The sequence below is a fragment of the Schistocerca nitens genome, chromosome 6 (assembly GCF_023898315.1).
Source record: "Schistocerca nitens isolate TAMUIC-IGC-003100 chromosome 6, iqSchNite1.1, whole genome shotgun sequence".
NCBI classification, from domain to species: domain Eukaryota; kingdom Metazoa; phylum Arthropoda; class Insecta; order Orthoptera; family Acrididae; genus Schistocerca; species Schistocerca nitens.
Window position 1 is genome coordinate 73,543,907 of NC_064619.1, and position 20,180 is coordinate 73,564,086.

The 20,180-nt window shown below is 40.8% G+C and overlaps 1 protein-coding gene across 4 annotated transcripts in view; it reads left to right on the forward strand.

The window, feature by feature from the left end:
• LOC126262474 (endoplasmic reticulum metallopeptidase 1-like) overlaps positions 1-20,180 on the forward strand; it is a 254,455-nt gene that overhangs the window by 33,294 nt on the left and 200,981 nt on the right. For 3 of the 4 annotated variants that reach the window (XR_007546733.1, XM_049959136.1, XM_049959137.1), the window contains one exon: positions 18,714-19,263. Coding sequence is in view for 3 of the 4 variants with exons in the window: in XM_049959136.1 (XP_049815093.1) it covers positions 18,714-19,263 (550 nt within the window). In the remaining variant the exon portion in view is untranslated. The remainder of the gene's footprint in view (positions 1-18,713; positions 19,264-20,180) is intronic. The other variant, XM_049959138.1, reaches the window with a different exon arrangement.

Below are 20,180 nucleotides of genomic sequence, written 5' to 3' on the forward strand. Positions count from 1 at the left end.
AGGCCCAGCAGCCTACTGCATGATGCAGGCAGTGGCTTATGATATGCCGATTACTGCAGTCAGGACAGGACTGAAGTTTCTTGAATGTGTGTGACGTACCTCTCAATGCTGAGGATGGAGGGTGTTTCTGACCCAACAGAGTAACATTAAGAAAAAGGTCATCTGGGTGAGGAGGAAACAGAATAACTGACATAGTTAAATCTCTTATGAAATGCTGGCAATCCAGACACCCTGAACTCGAGTGAGACTCAGAGGCAGAATTAGAGGATGATGAGTCTGAATTGTAAGATGACCGCTGCTTCCTGTGACAACTAACAACTTAGGAAATGTGAATTTCATTTGTAAAATCATGCTGAGCTGCTGAAGCAACCTCAAAAGGTGTAGCAATTTTAAAGATTTCACCAATACTAGGATCGGGCTTAAACAAAGCTTTAGCTGTGGCCTTCCTGTCAGATTCAAGTCTCACAATCACATCACGAATCATTGATTCCACGCTCAAAACTTTAATGTTCTGGCATGTGAAATTGCAATAGTGTGTGAGATGCTGCGAGTTGGCAGCCAAAGCTGCATATGAATGTCCATGTTGGTTATGACACAACACGGTGCATCTGCTGACCATGATATTCACTTAACAATGCACGGAGGTCATTGAAAGACAGTTCGCTAGAGTCTGAGAGTGGCTGCAATTTCTGTACCACTTCATGTAAATGACTACTAGAAGACAAAAATAAGGCACTGTGTTGTCTACCAGAAATGCTGTAACCAAAACAGTACAGCTCAAAATAGGAAGGTAGACTTAACAGCTTTCCAAAGATTTGTCAGCAGCAAATGGCAGTGAGCACATAGCTGTGGCCACCGATAGAGGTGGTTATTGCTGCTGAGTTACAAGCTGCAGGAGATTGGCCAGCTGTTCTTCATGCTGTTGCCGTAGTTGTGGCAGCAATTGCTGCAAAAGTTCCATAAACTTGTGGTCCATAACATTGTCGTGTCACCAAAAAACCAAAAACACAATAGGAGAAGTCTTTGTCACCAGTGAAGTATGTGTGCCTGTTATGCACTTGTAATCTGTGATCAAAGCCAAGTTCAGAGCATTGAATAAACACCAAGAATGATAGCTGTCAAGTAAAGGGTCCAGAGCAGGGTCAGTATACGTATAGAAGCTAGGCTTGATTTGTAACTATACATAAGGTGTACTGTTGTGGACTGAGCCGTGGCAGCCTGCTTAGCCTCTGATTGGCAATAGCTCATTCCATGTGACCTGCCTTCCAGAACTGTGGTGGCACTCCTCTCTAATGAACTGCAGTGCCTGTGAACCGGTATTGATGTCCTCTGCTGGTGGGGATGTTAAACATAGGACACATCACACAAATGGGTCTTCCACAAGGTATGAGCCTGTGTCAGGTGGTTGTGATAGTCGAGCATATTTTAGAATACAACTTTGGGAGGGACAGGAAGGATTTTGGTTGGATGTCCTTGATTTCCACATTCAGTGATAAGTAGTCCCACTGGTGCAGGATGTGGTTATGTTGTTCCAATCAGGGGTGATAAGGGGGATGCTTCTTTGCATCTGGTTCTTGGGAGTGGTTGGGAGATTAGGAGATGCATTTTAATATTTTATGATATTAGTGATTCAGTTTATTTCTTTCTTTCATAGTTTAATGAACACCTGTGCCTGTGGAACATGTCCTCACATAGCCAGAATTGTTTTAATGAAATAAATCTGTATTGCAAGGGTTTCGAAGTACAGTAGAGCGTCGATTATCCGAACGTCGGTCAACTGAACGACCGCTTAACTGAACTGTGTACTCGCTCGCACCTGTTGCTCTCCCACCCTACCGTCCATCATCCCCCTCACTCCCAAACCAAGTTTCCCACACTAGTCGCCGCACTGGGCCACCGCTGGCGGAACATTGCTTCTGCTGGGGCCTTCACGAAGCGCTGCTGACCGGCCAAGCCGCCAGTCGCTGTGTTTCAACAATCAGCACACTTCTGTCGGCCTGGCACTGGCAGTAGAAGTAGCGGCAGTATCAAAGCTGTTCACAGCATCAGCTGCGCCAGCTTAGAGCTGAGGCGTGCTGCTCCGCACAGTTTGAAGGATTGCGCGCCCCCAAGAAGAGCTTCTCACGGTGCAAACAGTCACCTTCTGTTCTCTGTTATGACCACTTGTGTGCTGCTGCGTGAAGAAGTGAACTTGACGATACAAAATGCTTAAACGTAAACGTGTTGTCCTTTCTAAAAGAGATGCCCGTTTTTATGAATAAATTTACTGTACAGTACTTCTTTTTGGCAAATAAACATGTACAGTTCGATTATCCGAACAAACCAGTTTTCCGAACACCCATGTCCCCCAATTACTTCGGATAATCGACGCTCTACTGTACCTCTGTTGCAAAGAGTGAAATATTGTTCGTTAATAAGTGATCCATACTTAATTATTACTTTCGTAGCCCACAAATTGAATTTTTCTGCAGGTAAGAGTCAGAGCAATAATTCAAAATCAGAATTTCTTATATTACAAATTAGCATTACTGCCAATAGTCCTCCATGTCACCCTGAATCTTCCTAATTTTACCTTCATACACTTCTCACCCAAGATGTAGTAGGAGGAAGCAATATATTGGTAGATTCTTCTATGAAATTATGCTCTTTGGTCTTTAATAGTAAGCTGCACTGTGATGCAGGATGCATCTCTTGCAGCATCTGCCACTGGAGTTGGCTGAACATCTCCATGATGCTTTCGAACTTACTAATTGAACCTTTAATGAAACACGCTGCTCTTCTATGGATCTTCTCTGTTTCCACTATTGATCCCATCTAGGACAGAGCCGAGACTTACAAGCAGTATTCAAGTATCGGTCACACGAGGATTTTGTAAGCTACTTTCTTTTTTGTTGGGCTACATTTATTGCCCAATGAATCTCAGTCTGGCATCTGCCTTATGTGCGATTAAGTTTATGTGGTCGTTCCGCTTACTCCTAGAAGTACTTGCTTCCAGTCATTTTCTGCAAAAATAACGTAACTGTACAATAATGGTGTTTTGTCTATGGAAATGCATATGTTACATTTGTTTATCTTGAGGGTCAATTGTCAATCCTAGCACCAAGTGTTGATCCTATGTATATCTTCCTGCATTTTGCTACAATTTTGTAACATTGCGACTTCTCTGTGTACAACAGCATCATCTTCAAAAAGTCTCATGGAACTTCCAAACTTACCCACAAGATCATTTATATATATTGCAAAAATTAATGGTCCTATAACACACTGTTGGGGTGTGCGAGAAGTTACTTTTGCTTTTGAAGATTTCTCACTATCAGAATGACACTCTGTGTTCTGTTTGCTGGAAATTCTTCAGTCCATTCACACATCTGGTTGATGCTCTGTTTGCTCATATTTTGTTCATAAGGTGGCAGTGTGGAACTTCATTGAATGCCTTCTGGAAGTCTAGAAACTTGAGGTCAAACTGGGCACTGGTATCTACTGCTTTCTTTGTCTTGTGGATGAACAGAGCCAGATGGGTTTCTCACAATTGTTTTCACGTCCATGTTGACTCCTACAGAGGATATGTTTGGTCCCCAGAAATATCATAACACACAAGCATAAAACATGTTCCATAATTCTACAACAGATCGACATCAGATATATAGACCTTCAGTTTTGTTTGTTTGTTTGGCGACAGTTCTTGAAAATGGACTGTAGGTAAATGCAAACAAAAGCAAAAAGCACTTTGCTGCCTACCAGAAATGTCATAAACAAAACAGTTTAAAATGGCAGACATGGACTTCCCAGCTGCCTGAAGACTCATCAGGCAGCGAATGGTGATGGGGACGCAGCTGTGGCTACCGATGACTTTTTTGTTGCTGCTGAGAGCTGCAAGCTATGGGAGAATGGCCTGTCATTCTTTGTGCTGTTGCTGTTGTAGTGACAGCTGTTGCCACCAAAGTTCTGTAAATTTGGGGTTCATAACATTGGCATTGGTTGTGAAAGTGTCACTGAAACTAGGAACTAATGCAATCTTCCTCAGTACTTGGACAATGGCTTCAAAGTGTTTACGGATTTAACTTAAGACCAAACTGCTTAGGATTTTCAGTCAAATTGATAGACAGAATTTTATTTCCAAACTCGTTGATCGCATTGTCCATGGCTCTCCTTGTGCTAATTTTGGCTTCATTCTGTTTTTGTTTCACTACATTTAAATTTACAGTGCAGCTGTCTTGCATTTGTGGCAGCTTTCTAATATGCCTGTCAAACCAACCCGTTCTTTGCATTCCTCAAACTGTGCCCAGCACGTACCTTTCTAAAGCATATTGTAGAATTTTCTTGAACTTTGTTCATTGATGCTCACCATTGTAAGTGCTAGACATGAAATTTTCATGTTGACTGGTGAGGTAATCTGCAATTTTTCTCTTGTCACTCTTGCTACTTAGAAATATCTTCCTACCCTTCTTTATATTCCAATGTATAGCCACATTCAGGGAAGCTGTAATGGTCTTATGATCACTTATTCTGTGTTCTGTGCTAACCGATTCGAAAAGTTCGGTTGAGTCTGGTGTTAACCAAATCTAATACACTATTATCATACATCAGTTCACTAATTATCTGCTGAGGGTAATTTTCTAAGACATGTAGAACGATTTCACAATTTTCCCTGTCCCTACTACATGTCTTAATCACTTGTGTTTCACAGCCTATATCTGCCAAGTCGAAATGTCCACTTAATACCATAACTTGACAAGGGAATATTCTCCAAGTTTTTCCTCAAATGCTCTGCCACTTTGCTCCTGAGGCAGGAGCCTATAAAAGCATTGGCTAACCATGTGTGATCCACTTTTAATCTTTATCTTCACGAGCTCCCAAAAGCAAATAACCTAAAGCCTCCAGAAGTGTGTATAAAAAGGGATCTCAGTAAAAGTAAAATGGATTTATTCCGCAGTAAATTAAGTATAATAAGCTGGCCTGTAGACTACAATAGTTCAAGCTCGATAAAGTATGACAAATTCTTAAATTGTTTCTTAGAGGTATTTAATGAATCATTTCCTTGTAGATATAAGCAAAAGAAAGTTAATGGTAAACTCAAATGGATTACAACAGAAATAAAAATCTTTAGTGCCAGAAAGAGAGAGCTCCACATTGAGTTAAAATCAAACAGAAATACGGATTTTGTTATTTATGTCAAACAATATAAAGCTGTATTTAGGAAAGTTGTAGTGGCAGCTAAAAAAATGGCAAATAATAAATTCATACGAGAACACAGAAATAAGACAAAAGCAGTGTGGTCAGTTGTTCAGTCTGAATTAGGAGCCAAAGTAAACATTCATGAAATTTTGAAAATTAGACATGAAAATGAAATTATAGTAAACCCTGTTCAGATGTCAAGTTGTTTGAATGAATTCTTCCTAAATGTAGTAAGATCGGATGTGGATATGACATTCTCTCAGGGCATCACAAATTTGGAAAACAGCCAGAAAACATCTTTTAAACAATTTGAAAAAATCACCCAAAGGGATGTGGAAAAGGAAATATTGTCTCTAAAAAACAAAACCTCATACGGGCGGGATGAAATAACAACATCTGTAATCAAGTATGTGTACAATATTATTTCTCAACCACTGTCAACTATTATAAATCAATCTTTTGAACAGGGATGCTTTCCAGATGTATTGAAATATGGTGAGATCAAACCTCTATTCAAGAAAGGATCGAGAGAAGATATGGGGAATTACCGCCCTATCTCTCTCTTGCCTGTCTTCTCTAAAGTGTTTGAAAAGATTGCGGCAAAACAAATTAATAACTTTCTTACTGTAAATGATATAATTTTTAAAAACCTGTTTGGATTCCAACAGGGTGAAAGCACTGTGAATGCTATAAATGAGTTTATCCAAAAAATATGCTCCACATTAGATAAAGGTAGAAAGGTCACAGGTATATTCTGTGATATGACCAAAGCTTTTGATTCAGTGAACCATGCATTACTCCTCCACAAATTACAGATCTATGGAATCACAGACACTGCTTTAAAATGGTTTAGCTCTTACCTGTCGGGTAGGAAACAAAGAGTAATTTTAACTTCAAATGGAACCAATTATTCATCAGACTGGAAAACAGTTCCCCAAGGAGTCCCACAAGGTTCGATATTGGGTCCCTATCTGTTTCTTTTTTACGTAAATGACCTACCACTTGCTATTGATGTTCATTCAGTCTTATTTGCTGATGATACATCAGTTCTGATTGAAAATGAGGTATCTGAAAATATTCCAGAAAAAGCCAAAAATACTTTAGAAAAACTCGAATCTTGGTTCTATCAAAATGGACTAAAACTAAATGTAACTAAAACCAAAATGATGCAATTTGAAGCTAAATCAGTAGAAAGGAGTGAAATAAAGATAACTTGCAATGATCAGGATATCACAAACCACGTGAAGTTCTTAGGCCTAAATCTTGACAAAAATTTAAATTGGAAGGTACACATAGATTACTTAGCAAATAAACTGAACAACTTAGCATTTGCAATGTGTATTTTGTCAGGTGCCACAAACATGGATACCAGAAAGATAGTTTATCACTGCTATTTTGAGTCAGTTATTCGTTATGGCATAATCTTCTGGGGGAATTCAGCAAATGTCACTAGGCTCCTAGTATTACAAAAGAAAGTAATTAGAAACACGTGTGTTGCAAAAAAACGGGAATCCTGTCGACCACTATTAAAAAATTTAAAAATACTATCTATCCCCTCACTTTACATATATGAGATGGTGGTGATCCTATATAGAAATCAACATACACTAGAGACTTTCTGTTTTGACCACAACTACAGCACTCACCACAGAGATAACTTCAAACTTCCAACACATCGTTTAAAACTTTATGGCCAAACGCCAGTATATATGGGGTTAAAAATTTTCAATAAAATAAAAGGCAGTAATATATTTAAAATGGAGATTGGTTCACTGAAAAGATTGCTCTTTACTCTTCTGGTGGAAAAGTGTTATTATTCTGTCGATGAATTCATTGAGGACAGCTTCACAGTCTGAACACAGGGATTGTATTACATGTATTATTTTATGTACATGTGTAGCTGTAACTTAGAAATGTAAAATATAATGTAAACTTTTGTATTTCTCTTAAAAAAGTGAAAAAAGTTGCTTTTGTAAACCTTGACATGTCTCCTGTACATCAAATCAAATGATTTGAAAATTGTACATAATGAGTTGAATAAACCACATACACATACCACATCACATTTTGAATTGGGCATTGTGGAAGAAATTAGGTTAGGAAATGAGACATTAAAAGTTGTAGATGAACTGTGGGAAGCAAAATAACTGACAATGTACGTAGTGAAGACAATGTCAAACTTCAACAAGTAATAGCAAGAAAAGTTTCTCTTAAAAAGAGAAATTTGCTAACACCGAGTATGAATTTAATTCTTGGAAAGAGTTTTCTGAAACCATTTGTCTGGAGTGCAGGATGACATGGGAACGAAAAGTGGGCGATGAACAGTGCAGACAAGGGGAGAACACTCTACCAGTTGTATGAGAATGTTTCCGGCATTGGTAGGATTATAGTGTGAGGATATGTGTAGTTGCATAGTAAAAATGAGCAATGCTTTTTTTATTGTTGACAAGTGTGTCAGAATATTGTATAATACTGTAAGACAGAACCACAGCAAGGCCACAATGAACCAAAGTTTATTCTTCTTCCACATACAAGCAAACAACAGTTGAGAACATAGATTCAAACCTAGAAATAATCCAGGCACTGATACAAGCAGTTGCTGACAAGTATGAACACGATATGAGACTGAGTGCCTGCTGCACTGCACTTATAAAGAAGAGGCCTCTGTAGACGGCACAATGGATGCCATGCCTTGTGCACAAGTCATGTGGCCCGTTGCAGGTGGCCTCTCATGGCCGACATAGAGAGATGCTCTTGGCGGAATATTCTAAGTATAGTGTGCCAGTGGCCTCATGCTGTGGTGCGTATCCAGGGGTTACGTACAGGGTTACAGCACTTCTTCCCCCTTGGGTAAAAGATACTTCGTTGATGCAGACATTTGGGTGATTGTTGAAACATCCGTGGCCTGTTCAATGGATACTGAAGATGATTATGGCAGTGGCAGAGGGAGATTTTTGCCGAGAACCGATGAATATTGGCAAAAGTGGCATAGTTGTGGACACGCGTGGCAGCCGCTCCACTGCAAAGTACCATAAGAGAGGACTGATGACTAGGGTGCTGGTAGCATGTGAAAGCACCAGTCGCTCGGTCAGGGACACCAGTGGTGAAGTACGTGAAGACAGCAGCGCATCCAGTGTCAGAATTGCTGGGTGCAATGAAGCATTGTGAGAAGACTCAGTAGCAGTTGCAGGGAGGCTGGAGTCCAGAGGAGACAGAAGGTGGTGTCATCTACAAAAATAATTGTCCCCCCCCCCCCCCCCAGCAGAGCTGCCCTGTGAGGCTGGGACAGGTGCTGAGGGAGGAGGTGCAGGTCGCGGCAGCATATCCACAGCCCTCGCCATGGCTCGACGATGCAACTGGTCATGGTGGTGTGCCACCAGCCCATCACTGGTGTGCACCATACAGAGGCGGCGGCCTCGGCAGATGTGGCCTGTGGCCAGAAACTACATTGGTTGCTACCAAACCCCTGAGCCCAGACTGCAAGCCATTAGTGAACTGATGGGTGTTGGTGGGCTGACATGAGCATATGCAGGAGAGTGCATGGCTGGGAGAAATGCAGTATCTTGGTTGGATTCTGATCCTAGTGGCATAAACCTGTAGGAACTCAAGAAGTGTGTCAGCATGTCGCCCGTGGAGGAGTCCATGAAGTACTTCTTCATTTGAACCTTGAATGTGCAGATGAGACATTGTGCCTCGTCATTAGATTGTGGGTGAAAAAGAGGAGCACTCATGTGACAAATGCCTTGATGGGCACAGAAATCATAGAAGGCCTGAGACACAAACTTTGGACCATTATCTGTCATAAGCATGTAAGGTGATCCATCAATAAAAAAAATCTTGGTGATTGCTAGAATCATGGCTGTGGCTGATGTTGAAGGACAGTGGATAACATATGGAAATTTTGAGAAATCATTGACAACCAACAGCCAGTAAGAATTTAGGTTGGCTACCTGTTGGGTAGTGCATTAAGAGCAGACTGTGAGCAAATGTACAACTTCACTGTCGATACTGGGCCAAAACACATGTCAATGGGCCAGAACTTGGTGTGTGAGACCCCAATGCTCTTGATTTAGGAGCTGATGCACATTCCACTGCAGGGTGGCCAGGATCACAACCCCAGGCGACAGCACATCCATAGCTAAGAGCGCATCATCAAGTAATGAAAAGCAGATTTGGATGGTGAAATAGTTTCGCAAAGGATCAGAAGCTGTGACAGGAGACCTATCTGGCCAACTGTGCTGAATGAGGTGAACAACTTGACACCAAACCGGATCAGCAGTGACAGGAGCCCATAAAAGGTAACCCTCCCACTGCACATTGTGCCTCAACATCTAAGTGAAAACAAGGTAGTTCATGATGTTCAAAACGGATACAGCCCCATCAGAAGCTGGGACAGCGCATCAGTGTGGACAAGCTGCGTGGTAGGCCGAAAAAGTTTTTCATAGTTGAGACAGAAACAGGGCTCAACACTGGAGCTGATGTGCTGCTTTGTTGAGCAATGAAGCAAAAGGATTAAACAACAAAACCAAGGGTTTGCAGTCAGTATTGAGCTACATGAACACCTGAAACTTTTGTGGGTGTAGACGAGAGCAAGTGCTTCCTTTTCAACGTGGGATTCATGCTGCTGAGTGGAATTGAACATTTTTCATCCATAAGCCATCAGTCATTTGGAACCTTCCTCATACTGATCTGTGAGAATGACCCCAAGTCCATACTGAGAAGCATCTGTAACCTGAACCAGGCGGTGACCAGGATGGAAAATGACCAACCAAGGAGCAGAATGTAATTAGATTTAAAAGTGTGACGCACACTAGCAGGTCTAGTTTATTGAGCAGCTCACAGAGGGGCTGGCCAGCATGGCTGCACCTGGAATAAATTTGTGATAGTAAGCAATTTTGCCTAAAAATGCCGGGAATTCTTTGACTTGTTGGACAACACAGAGCTATAAACAAAGCTATGACTGTGGCAACATGATGACGTAAAGGCTTAACGCCATCCAGAGAAACCTCAAACCACCAATACGCGGTGGATGGCTGAAAAAAGTGTTACTTGGCCACATTGCATCTCAACCTTGCAGTATGTATCACCACGAACAATGTACATGTTACATGAATGCTCTTCTGTGGATCACTCATCAGAATGATGTTATTGAGATAGTTGATGCACATGGACATCATCAGTTATTCCCCCCCCCCCCCCCCCCAAAAAAAAAAAAAAAAAAAAAAAAAAAAAGCTGAAACATTGTTGAGGCACTAGGGACACAGAAAGGTAGGCAGTGATACTGCTACAACTTAAAGGTCTTCTTAGTAACAAAGAGCCATTCAGAATTGTCATCCCATGGATCCTGTAAATAGGGTTCAGATAAATCAGTTTTGGAGAAAAAGCTGGCCCCCGGTGAGTTTAGCCAATAACTTGTTCAGACATGGCAAAGGGTAAGTATTAATGAGAGATTGAGAATTGATTGAAACTTTGAAGTCACTGCAAGAGTGAAGCTGACTAGTCAGTTTTTTTAACAATCATGAGGAGGGTAGGCCAGTCACTCAGTGCAATAGGTTTTATGATCCCCAGCGACATCAGCCTGTCCAATTCTGATTTCACTTGATCATGCAAAGCCACTAGAATAGGGTGTGCACAAAAAAAGCACAGTCGCACCATGGGTTTCAGGGTAATGTGGGCTGCACAATTAGTGGCACAACCTAACCCATCTGAGAAAAGAGACGAGAACTTGGAATGCAGAGACTCTAACTACTGGTAAGGCACTTGATTGGAAATGAGGTGCACTGTATCCAAAATGGAAAATCCTAAAGCACTGAAAGCATATAAAATGAAGAAAATTGCTGTGACAGTAAAGTCACGGAATGAATCACAGATTTATACACAGTGGGAGCCGTAAATTACCCCGAAATTGGAATATGCTGCTTATTGTAATTCACCAAACATCGAGTAACTGAGACGACACCAGAGATCACACATCCACATAAGTTTTTGAGGTCAATAAAGTCACGGCTGCAGCCATGTTCCCTTATAGTCTCAGCATTTTGTCCATCACTTGCACTTCCATAAACTGTTTGTTACGATTCATAACTACTCATAAGCACTGAAAATACACAATTAACATCCATGTCCATGCCCACAGGAGGGGGCTGGGAACAACATGCAGACACTGTATGTAGTTTTTTTTCTACACTTGTTGCAAGATGCCCAGTGCTTAGTGCACACGGCCCTGACATATTGCACGAAACGGTATGGCTAAGATGGGAGTGCGGAGTGTTGCATTTGCTGTGGTTGTTGTTGTTCGCTGTGTTGCTGTCTAGTGCAGCATGGAGGTGATATCACATCAAGCCTCAGTCTGATCACCAGCAGCACTACATATCTCTAAAGTTTGAGCAATATTTAACACTTCGGCGAAAGATGGATTGTCGCCCTCTACAGTGCGTGTTGACGAACTTCCTCGTCAGGAGCCAACCGAATGATAGCATCATGGACTATGGAATCAGCATAGGAATCATGATGTACATTGGTAACAAACTGACATACGCTTTGGAGTCTGGCTGATCAAGACTGGTAGGGCTTTTTATGACAGTGATAGAATTCTACATGCATTGCAATGACATACGTGTGTTTACTTTGATGTCCACAGTTCGTGGTCTAGTGGCTAGCATTGCTGCCCGTGGATCACAGGATCCCGGGTTCGATTCCTGGCCAGATTGGGGATTTTCTCTGCCCGGAGACTGGGTGTTTGTGTTGTCCTCATCACTTCATCATCATCATCATTTGTGACAGTGGCTAGATTGGACTGTGTAAAAAAAAAAAAATTGGACTGTGTAAAAATTTGGACTTTGTATGGGCTCTGATGACTGCGCAATTGAATGCCCTGCAAACCAAACATGATGATGATGATGATGATCATCATACGCAATGGATGGCTGAAAAAAGTGTTACTTGGCCACATTGCATTTCAACCTTGCAGTATGTATCACCATGAACAATGTACATGTTACATGAATGCTCTTCTGTGGATCACCCATCAGAACGATGTTATTGAGATTGAAGGATCATCATCATCATTATCATTTACCATGATAATTTGACAACATACACTTTCCATTGAACGAAAGCAGTGCAGGTTCATGGAGTGGGGCTAACTGGCAAAACACCTTATAGCACCTAAGAGAAATCCAAGAAATGAATGAAGCTTTACAAGTTTCCAACAGTGACATCAAAGGCGAGAAAGTGTTGCCGAAGTCACTTCTTGTTAGCCCCCCAGTCTTCAGCTGCATTGTCGTAGGGGGAGGTTGGCAGGTATGCTGACAACATGGAAGCCTATACAGTCACTGTGGCTGAAAAGTTCGTACAGCAACCATAGGAGCCTGCTGCTCGAGGATGGACAGGAGCACTGCCTCCATGGACAGAAGAACTGAAGGAACAACCAAATAGGCAGAAGTAAACAGAGGCAGAAGTAAACTCCACTCTCATCGCCAGACACAAATAACAGCTTGGCCACAATGAACCAAAGTTTATTCTTCTTCCACTTAGAAGTGAACAACAGTTGACAGAAGATACACAAACAAAGAAACAATTCAGTTACAGTTGCTGACAATAAGTGTGAATACAATATGAGAGTGAGTGCCTGTTGGTTGGTTGGTTTGGGGAAGGAGACCAGACAGCGAGGTCATCGGTCTCATCGGATTAGGGAAGGACGGGGAAGGAAGTCGGCCGTGCCCTTTGAAAGGAACCATCCCGGCATTTGCCTGGAGCGATTTAGGGAAATCACGGAAAACCTAAATCAGGATGGCCGGATGCGGGATTGAACCGTCGTCCTCCCGAATGCGAGTCCAGTGTCTAACCACTGCGCCACCTCGCTCGGTGAGTGCCTGCAGCACTGTGCTTATAAAGAGGTGGTCTCTGGTAAGCGGCATGATGGGTGCCGTGCCATGTTGTGCACGGAGGAGGGCTCTGGTAAGCGGCATGGTGGGTGCTGTGCCTTGTGCACAAGTCAAGTGGCCTACTGCAGGCAGTCTCCGGTGGCTGGCCCATGCAGATGCTGTTGGCGGAATATTTGAAGTGTACTGTGCTGTGGCTAGTATCCAAATATTACATACAGCGTTATAGCAAATATGATCATAGAAAATAGTGTTTTTAGTGGGATTTGATGACCTGTCATTGTGAAATGAAAATAAAAAATAATAAAATTCGAAAATGTGAAACTGAAATTAAATTACATACTGTATTTCCCATATACATGATGTGCTGTGCGGAATGTGTTCCACGGGGTATACATGCAGATGGACATGGCTGAGCAGAGGAAGGCATAGGAGGGAGGAGATTGACAGACAGAGAGGGGGAGGAGGAGATGGACAGAGAAAGTAGGAAGGAAGAGATGAACATAGAAAGGGGAAAGGAGGAGCTTTACAAAGAGAGTGGGAGAGTGGATGGACAGACGGGGGAATAGGGGATAGATGGAGATGGGACTAGACGATTGACAGATAGCGGTGGAAGGATGAGATTGTCAGGGAGAGGGGGAGGAGGCAGGTGGAAGATGGAAAAGGATAGTGGGCAGCTGGGAAAGAAAGAGTGTATGAGGGGGTGAGGGGGTAGGTAGAAGAGGGGAAGGGTATGGGGTGGAGGGGAGAGATGGAAGAGGGAGAGAGTGTGTGGAAGCAGGTGGAAGTTGGACAGGCTCGAGGAATCAGGTGGAAGAGAGACAGGTTGTGCGGAGTCAGGAGGACGAGGTACAGGGTTTGAGGAGGCAGGTGAATGAGATACAGGATGTAGGTGTGGAAGTAGGTGGATCAGGGCCAGGGTGTGATTGAAGCAAGTGGAAGAGAGAAAAGAGAGGTGTGGATGGTAGAGTAGAGGAGGGATTAAAATTTTTATTATTATTTTTATGAAACAGCAAAGATTCAGGCAAGTGTGCAATATATGTGACATGTGTACATGGCCGAAACTATGGATAGGAAGCTAGTTTTCAGTAAAAGTTACTTCTTTCATTTTTAATCCACAGTCTGCCATCCTTCATTGTTCAGCATTGTTTTGAGTTTTTGAGAGATGGAGATGACAAGGGAGCTACAAATATGATGATGTCAACTAATGCTATCCCACATGGCAAAAACATCATTCTGAAGTATCTCTTGTTCTTGAGAATGTTCATGACACAGTAGCCAGTTTTGAATCATTAGTGCCCAAACATGCTCAATTGGATGGAAGTATATAAACTTTACAGGCCATTCTACTGCAAATACTGCAAACTGTCTGTTCAACCAACATACATGTTGTGAAATGACTGACAGTAAAGTAAGATAAATGCAGCCTTGCATGATGGTATTCCAACACCAGCAGTCATTTTGCTCAACGTTGTCTGTAAATTGAATATAAGGATGATAAAATAGTACTTGTGGAAGAAATAATAATTTTCTAGACTGATCTTGTAACACATGCCATCTGAAGTTTAGGAGTACACCTTTTTGTTGTATGTAACACAATACATGTAATGTCTTCCAGTGAAGTCTGGGAGCATTTCAGTGACACTTTCACAGCCCGCATCTCGTGGTCGTGCGGTAGCGTTCTCGCTTCCCACGCCCGGGTTCCCGGGTTCGATTCCCGGCGGGGTCAGGGATTTTCTCTGCTTCGTGATGGCTGGGTGTTGTGTGCTGTCCTTAGGTTAGTTAGGTTTAAGTAGTTCTAAGTTCTAGGGGACTTATGACCACAGCAGTTGAGTCCCATAGTGCTCAGAGCCATTTTTTTGACACTTTCACACTTGTTCAACAAACATGTGACAAATAGTACACCTCCTTTTTTAAAATTCATTATATCTCTTTCGTTAATTCTATTAGTAAGAGTGTTAGACTGATATACAATACTCAAGAATCTATGTATTAAATAAAAGTCTTCTAAATTGGTCTTTGTCTTAAATGTTATTATGTGCTTCCTTTGGAATCTTCCAGTTTATCTCTACGACATCTGCCTCTTCACAGCTAGATTAACATTGTGGTTCCACCTTAAATTTATGCTGCACAAGTACCTCTAGATATTTGGTTACTGTAACTGATTTAAGTAATTTATTTATTTGTTGGTGATATTTATGTGTTTGCTACATTGGAATTTTCTCAGTTAATTTTATCAGCTAATTCCTTAACTACTACCGTAATTCTATTTACGAACAAAATTTATTAAGTTATCTACTTCCTAACCAGGCCTTTTCTTTACTGCTGGTATTGCTTTCATCGTAAGGTATACATGTGTACACTTGTCATCAGTAGTAAGTGTTGTTACTGCCTCCCGCACAGCTTTCTTTCTTAAAATTACAGACAGCTTAATAATCTTTCTTGCTGATCACTAGTTCATATATGAGGGAACAGTTACCTTCAATTCTATTTGGCTATGACCCATAACAAATTACCACCCTGATGAATGGTCACTACCTAATTATGATCAACAGGTATCTCATAGCATTGAGATCTGATTCTTCCTCTAGTGACCAGCTGAACAATTTGTTGTTAATTCTTCATACCTCTTTGCTGCTCAGTGCTTATTCTATTTGGGATGTATTCTTAATTTGATTAACACTACACAATTCCTAGACTTCTGACAGTAAATTGCTATGGCAATGTTCATTGTTGAGTCTGTGTAGAATGATTCCCTTTGATGCTTTGTGTTTTTCTAGTATCATTCCCTAACGAGTCCATCAATTGAATTTAATGTGTCTGATACTGAGTTATCTACATCTACTTCTATACTCTGCAAGACACCATGAAGTGCTGGGCAGACGGTACATCTCATTGTACCAGTTACTAGGGTTTCTTCTCTTTCCATTCACTTATGGAGTGCCTCTATGCATGCTGCAATTATTTGAATCAAATCCTTGTGATACCTATGTGAGCGATAAGCAGGGGGTTGTAGTATATTCCTAGGGTTACCATTTAAAGCAGGTTCTGGAAACTCTGTTAGTAGATTTTCTCATGAAACTCTGTTAGTAGATTTTCTCATGATAATTTATGATTATCTCCAAGATTCAGCCAGTTCAGTTTCCTTAGCATCTCTGTGACACTCTCAAATGGGTCAAACAAACCTAAGACCACTCATACTGCCTTCTCTGTATACATTCAATATCCTCTGCTAGCCCTATGTGGTACGAATCTCACACACTTTGGCAGTATTCTAGAATAGGTCACACAAGTTATTTATAAGCAGTCTCCTTTGTAGACTGTTGTATTTCTCTAATATTCTACCAATAAACAAAGTCTACCACCTACTTTACCAATGACTGGGCCTATGTGATCATTCAATTTCATATCCCTATAAAATATTACACCTAGGTATTATGAGTTGGCCGATTCCAGCAGTGACTCATTAATATTATAGTCATAGGATACAATGTTGTTGTTTTTTTTTTTTTTTCATTTTGAGATGTGCACAGTTTTACATTTCTGCATATTTAAAGCAATTCACCAATCTTTGCACCACTTTGAAATCTTATCAAGATCTGACTGAATATTTATGCAGCTTGTGTCAGTCAGTACTTCATTATAGATAACTGCATCATGTGCAAAAAGCCTGAGGTTACTATTAATATTGTCTGCAATTGTCTTATGAATATACAACATGAATACCAAGTGTGCCAACCACTTCTCTGGAGCACACCCGAAGTTACTTCTACAGATGACAATGACTTTCCACCCAAGATAACATGCTGCATCCTCCCTACTGTGACGTCCTCAATCCAGTCACAGATTTCACTTGATATCCCATATGATTATACTTGGTACAGTGTGGTACTGAGTCAAATTCTTTTCAGAAATCAAGAAATACTGTATCTACTTGATTGCCTTAATCCAGAGCTTTCAGTATGCCATGTGACAAAAGCATGAGTTGGGCTTCACATGATTGATGTTTTAGAATCCATGCTGGTTGGCATGGAGGAGGTCATTATGTTTGAGCTCAGAATATGTTCCAGGATTCTATAACTAATCAGTGTTAAGGATATAGGACAGTATTTTTGTGGATCACTTCTATTAGCCTACTTGTAGATGGATGTGACCTGTGGTTTCTTGGGTTAGGGGGCATGCTTTTTTGTTTGAACGATCTACAATAGATTATAGTTAGAGAAGGGTCTAACTCAACCATAGATCCAATATAGAATCTGATAGGGATTCCATTTGGCCCTAGAGCTTTTTTCAATTTAATTTATTTCAGCTGTTTGTCAACACCAATGACACTATTTATTTCACTCATTTTTTCAGTGGTTTCAGGATTAAATTGGGCCAGTCCTTCTGGGGTTTCTCATGTAAAGGAACATTTGAAAACAGAATTAAGCATTTCAGCAATCCCAAAAGTAAGGTCTCCTATTTTTTTTTGTAAGTACATAGACCAGTTTATATCTACAATGATTTACATCAGTTTACAGCTTGAACATTTAGCTATTTTTTTGACATAATCACCATTTTGTTGATGCATTTTTGAAGATGCTTTGGCAGTTTTTGTATGCCCATGTCCTACCAGCTCACCGCCATGCTGTCCAGAGAGTTATGAACCTCTTCTTTCACCTCATCGTTGGAGCTGAATCATTTTCCAGCCAGATGTTCTTTTAACCTAGGGAACAAGTGATAGCCACTGGGTGCCAAGTCAGGACTATAGGGCGGGTGGGTGATTATGTTCCACTGAAACTGTTGCAGGAGAGCAACGGTTTGCCGAGCAATGTGTGGGCAAGCATTGTCATGGAGAATGTGTACACCCTTTCTCAACATTCTGAATTGACCGTTTGAGTTTTTACAGAGTCTCTCAGTACCTGTCAACATTAATTGTGGTCCCAGCGGTTCAGCTCCGATGACGAGGTGAAAGAGGAGGATCATAACTTTCTGAACAGCATAGCGGTGAGCTGGTATGGCATGAGCATACAAAAACTCCCACAGTGTCAACAAAAATACATTGACAGAAATGGTGAGTATGTTGAAAAATAGCTAAATGTTCAAGCTGTAAACTGATGTAAACCATTGTAGAAATAAACAGGTCTATGTACTTATAACAAAATAGGAGACCTTACTTTTGGGATTACCATCGTATCACTAATTTCAGTTCCTGTCTAATTCTCTAGGGATTGGACACTAGCTTTGGTGCCTCAAAACAACTTTTATGTGGAATATTGAGGGGCACTGGAGCAGCTGGGGTAAAGGGAATAAATCAGCTGTTCCACAATCTAAATGTGAAAAGGCAAAAATTACAGGAAATTATCTGAAAGTAACAGTTAATGAGGAGTAATCTGTTGGCCTTTCGCTTCCTTATACCTTCTGTACGTACACTCTTTCCTTCCCTTGTTTCCTGTCACAGTGTAGTGAAGCAATGTTAGAAAATTCCAATAGTTATAGATGCAGTTATGCTTTTAAACTTACGTCTATCACTGATATTTCAGTTCTTCCTATTTTGGGTGCTAATGATTATGCTTCCCCCTCTATAGTAGATAATATTAGTATGATATCATGATTGTATTTATTTCTTTTTCACACATATCCAGTTACATGTTTTTCTCATTTCTTTTTTTTCAGAAGACTGGAAATATCCGTTTAAGGTCTCGCTTTGGAGAAAGTACAGATGAAAGAACCGAATTTTTCCCAGAAAGTACAAGACCATTCCATCAAAATGGCACATATCCTTGGTATTCTGCTGTCCTGATTTTGGTGATTGGTGTAATACTTTTTCTTGGATGCACAATGTTAAATAATCAGCTGCCAAAACCAGTTTATATCAAGGATGCAAAGCAAGGAATGTTTGTAGCAGAAAATGCTATTCATCATCTTCAACATTTGACAAGTATGGGTCCAAGAGTTGTTGGCAGTTATGAGAATGAAATTTTCGCTGTTGACTTTTTGAAGAGAGAAATAGGTTTTATAATGCAGCGAGCTAAACCACAGCATCTGCTTACTCTTGATCTGCAAAAGCCAACTGGCTGCTATATACTGGCTTTCAGGCCATATGGTTTTGTAAATTGTTATGAAAATATACAGAATGTTGTTGTGAAGTTATCCTCAGCTGGAAATTGGTCCTCGTCAGCGGTTATGTTCAACTGTCATTTTGATTCAGTTCCTACAAGCCCAGGTAAGTTAGACTTTTTGAAATTGCACAATGTATTACTTTCATAAATAGGAGTTGAGTACTGTAAAAGTACTAGACACATAGGAAGAGGTTTGCATGCATTTGACAATAAACACACGCAGATAAATGAAATTCAGTTTTTCCACACTGGACTTTGAGCTGCAATATCCCCTTAAATGTAGGACAGGGTGGAATTGATGCCTTAACTTGTCTTAAGAAAACAGGAGACTGAGAATCAAGTCAGTAATGTGATGAATTTCTGGACAGTGGTAATTTGTTATAAATACTTACTTTTGAAATAATTGAAGTGCTTGAAGAATTATGGACTATTGTGGAGCTGTCCTCTGTCTGAAATATGTTTTTGTGCCATTATTAATGACTACATTCACTGAAAACGTACATAGCCTACATATTTTCATGGAATGCTTGAGTTCAATCAATAATCTCTCAGTTCTGCACTCATAGGTAGCACACTGCGTCTAGTACACATCCACTGCAGTGCGTGGGGACCACAGCACCAAGTTACGACACCTGAAGATGGGCATATAAGAGCCCCGAAACCGGTCATGTGATAATAAAAGAATTTTACAACTGAAGCAGTATTTTCAACCTCTGGCTGAAATAATCTCTTGTTGTCACTCTGTGTTCTCTATTCATATCCCTTCAGAGCATTTTAACACTCCCTTTAACTACTTTACTGTTGTTTGTCCTAATAATAACAGTAGACTCTGTGCATAACTGAGATTTGTCTTTAATGCCATAATATGGAAGCTTTCTTAAGAGTGTGCTGTGATCTACACAATCAAATGCCTTGGCGAGGTCACAAAATATCCCCATTGCATACCTTTTGTAATTTAGTTCACCTAAAATTTCATATGTTAGGTTAAATATAGCTCTGTCTGTGGAGGAGCCGTTACGAA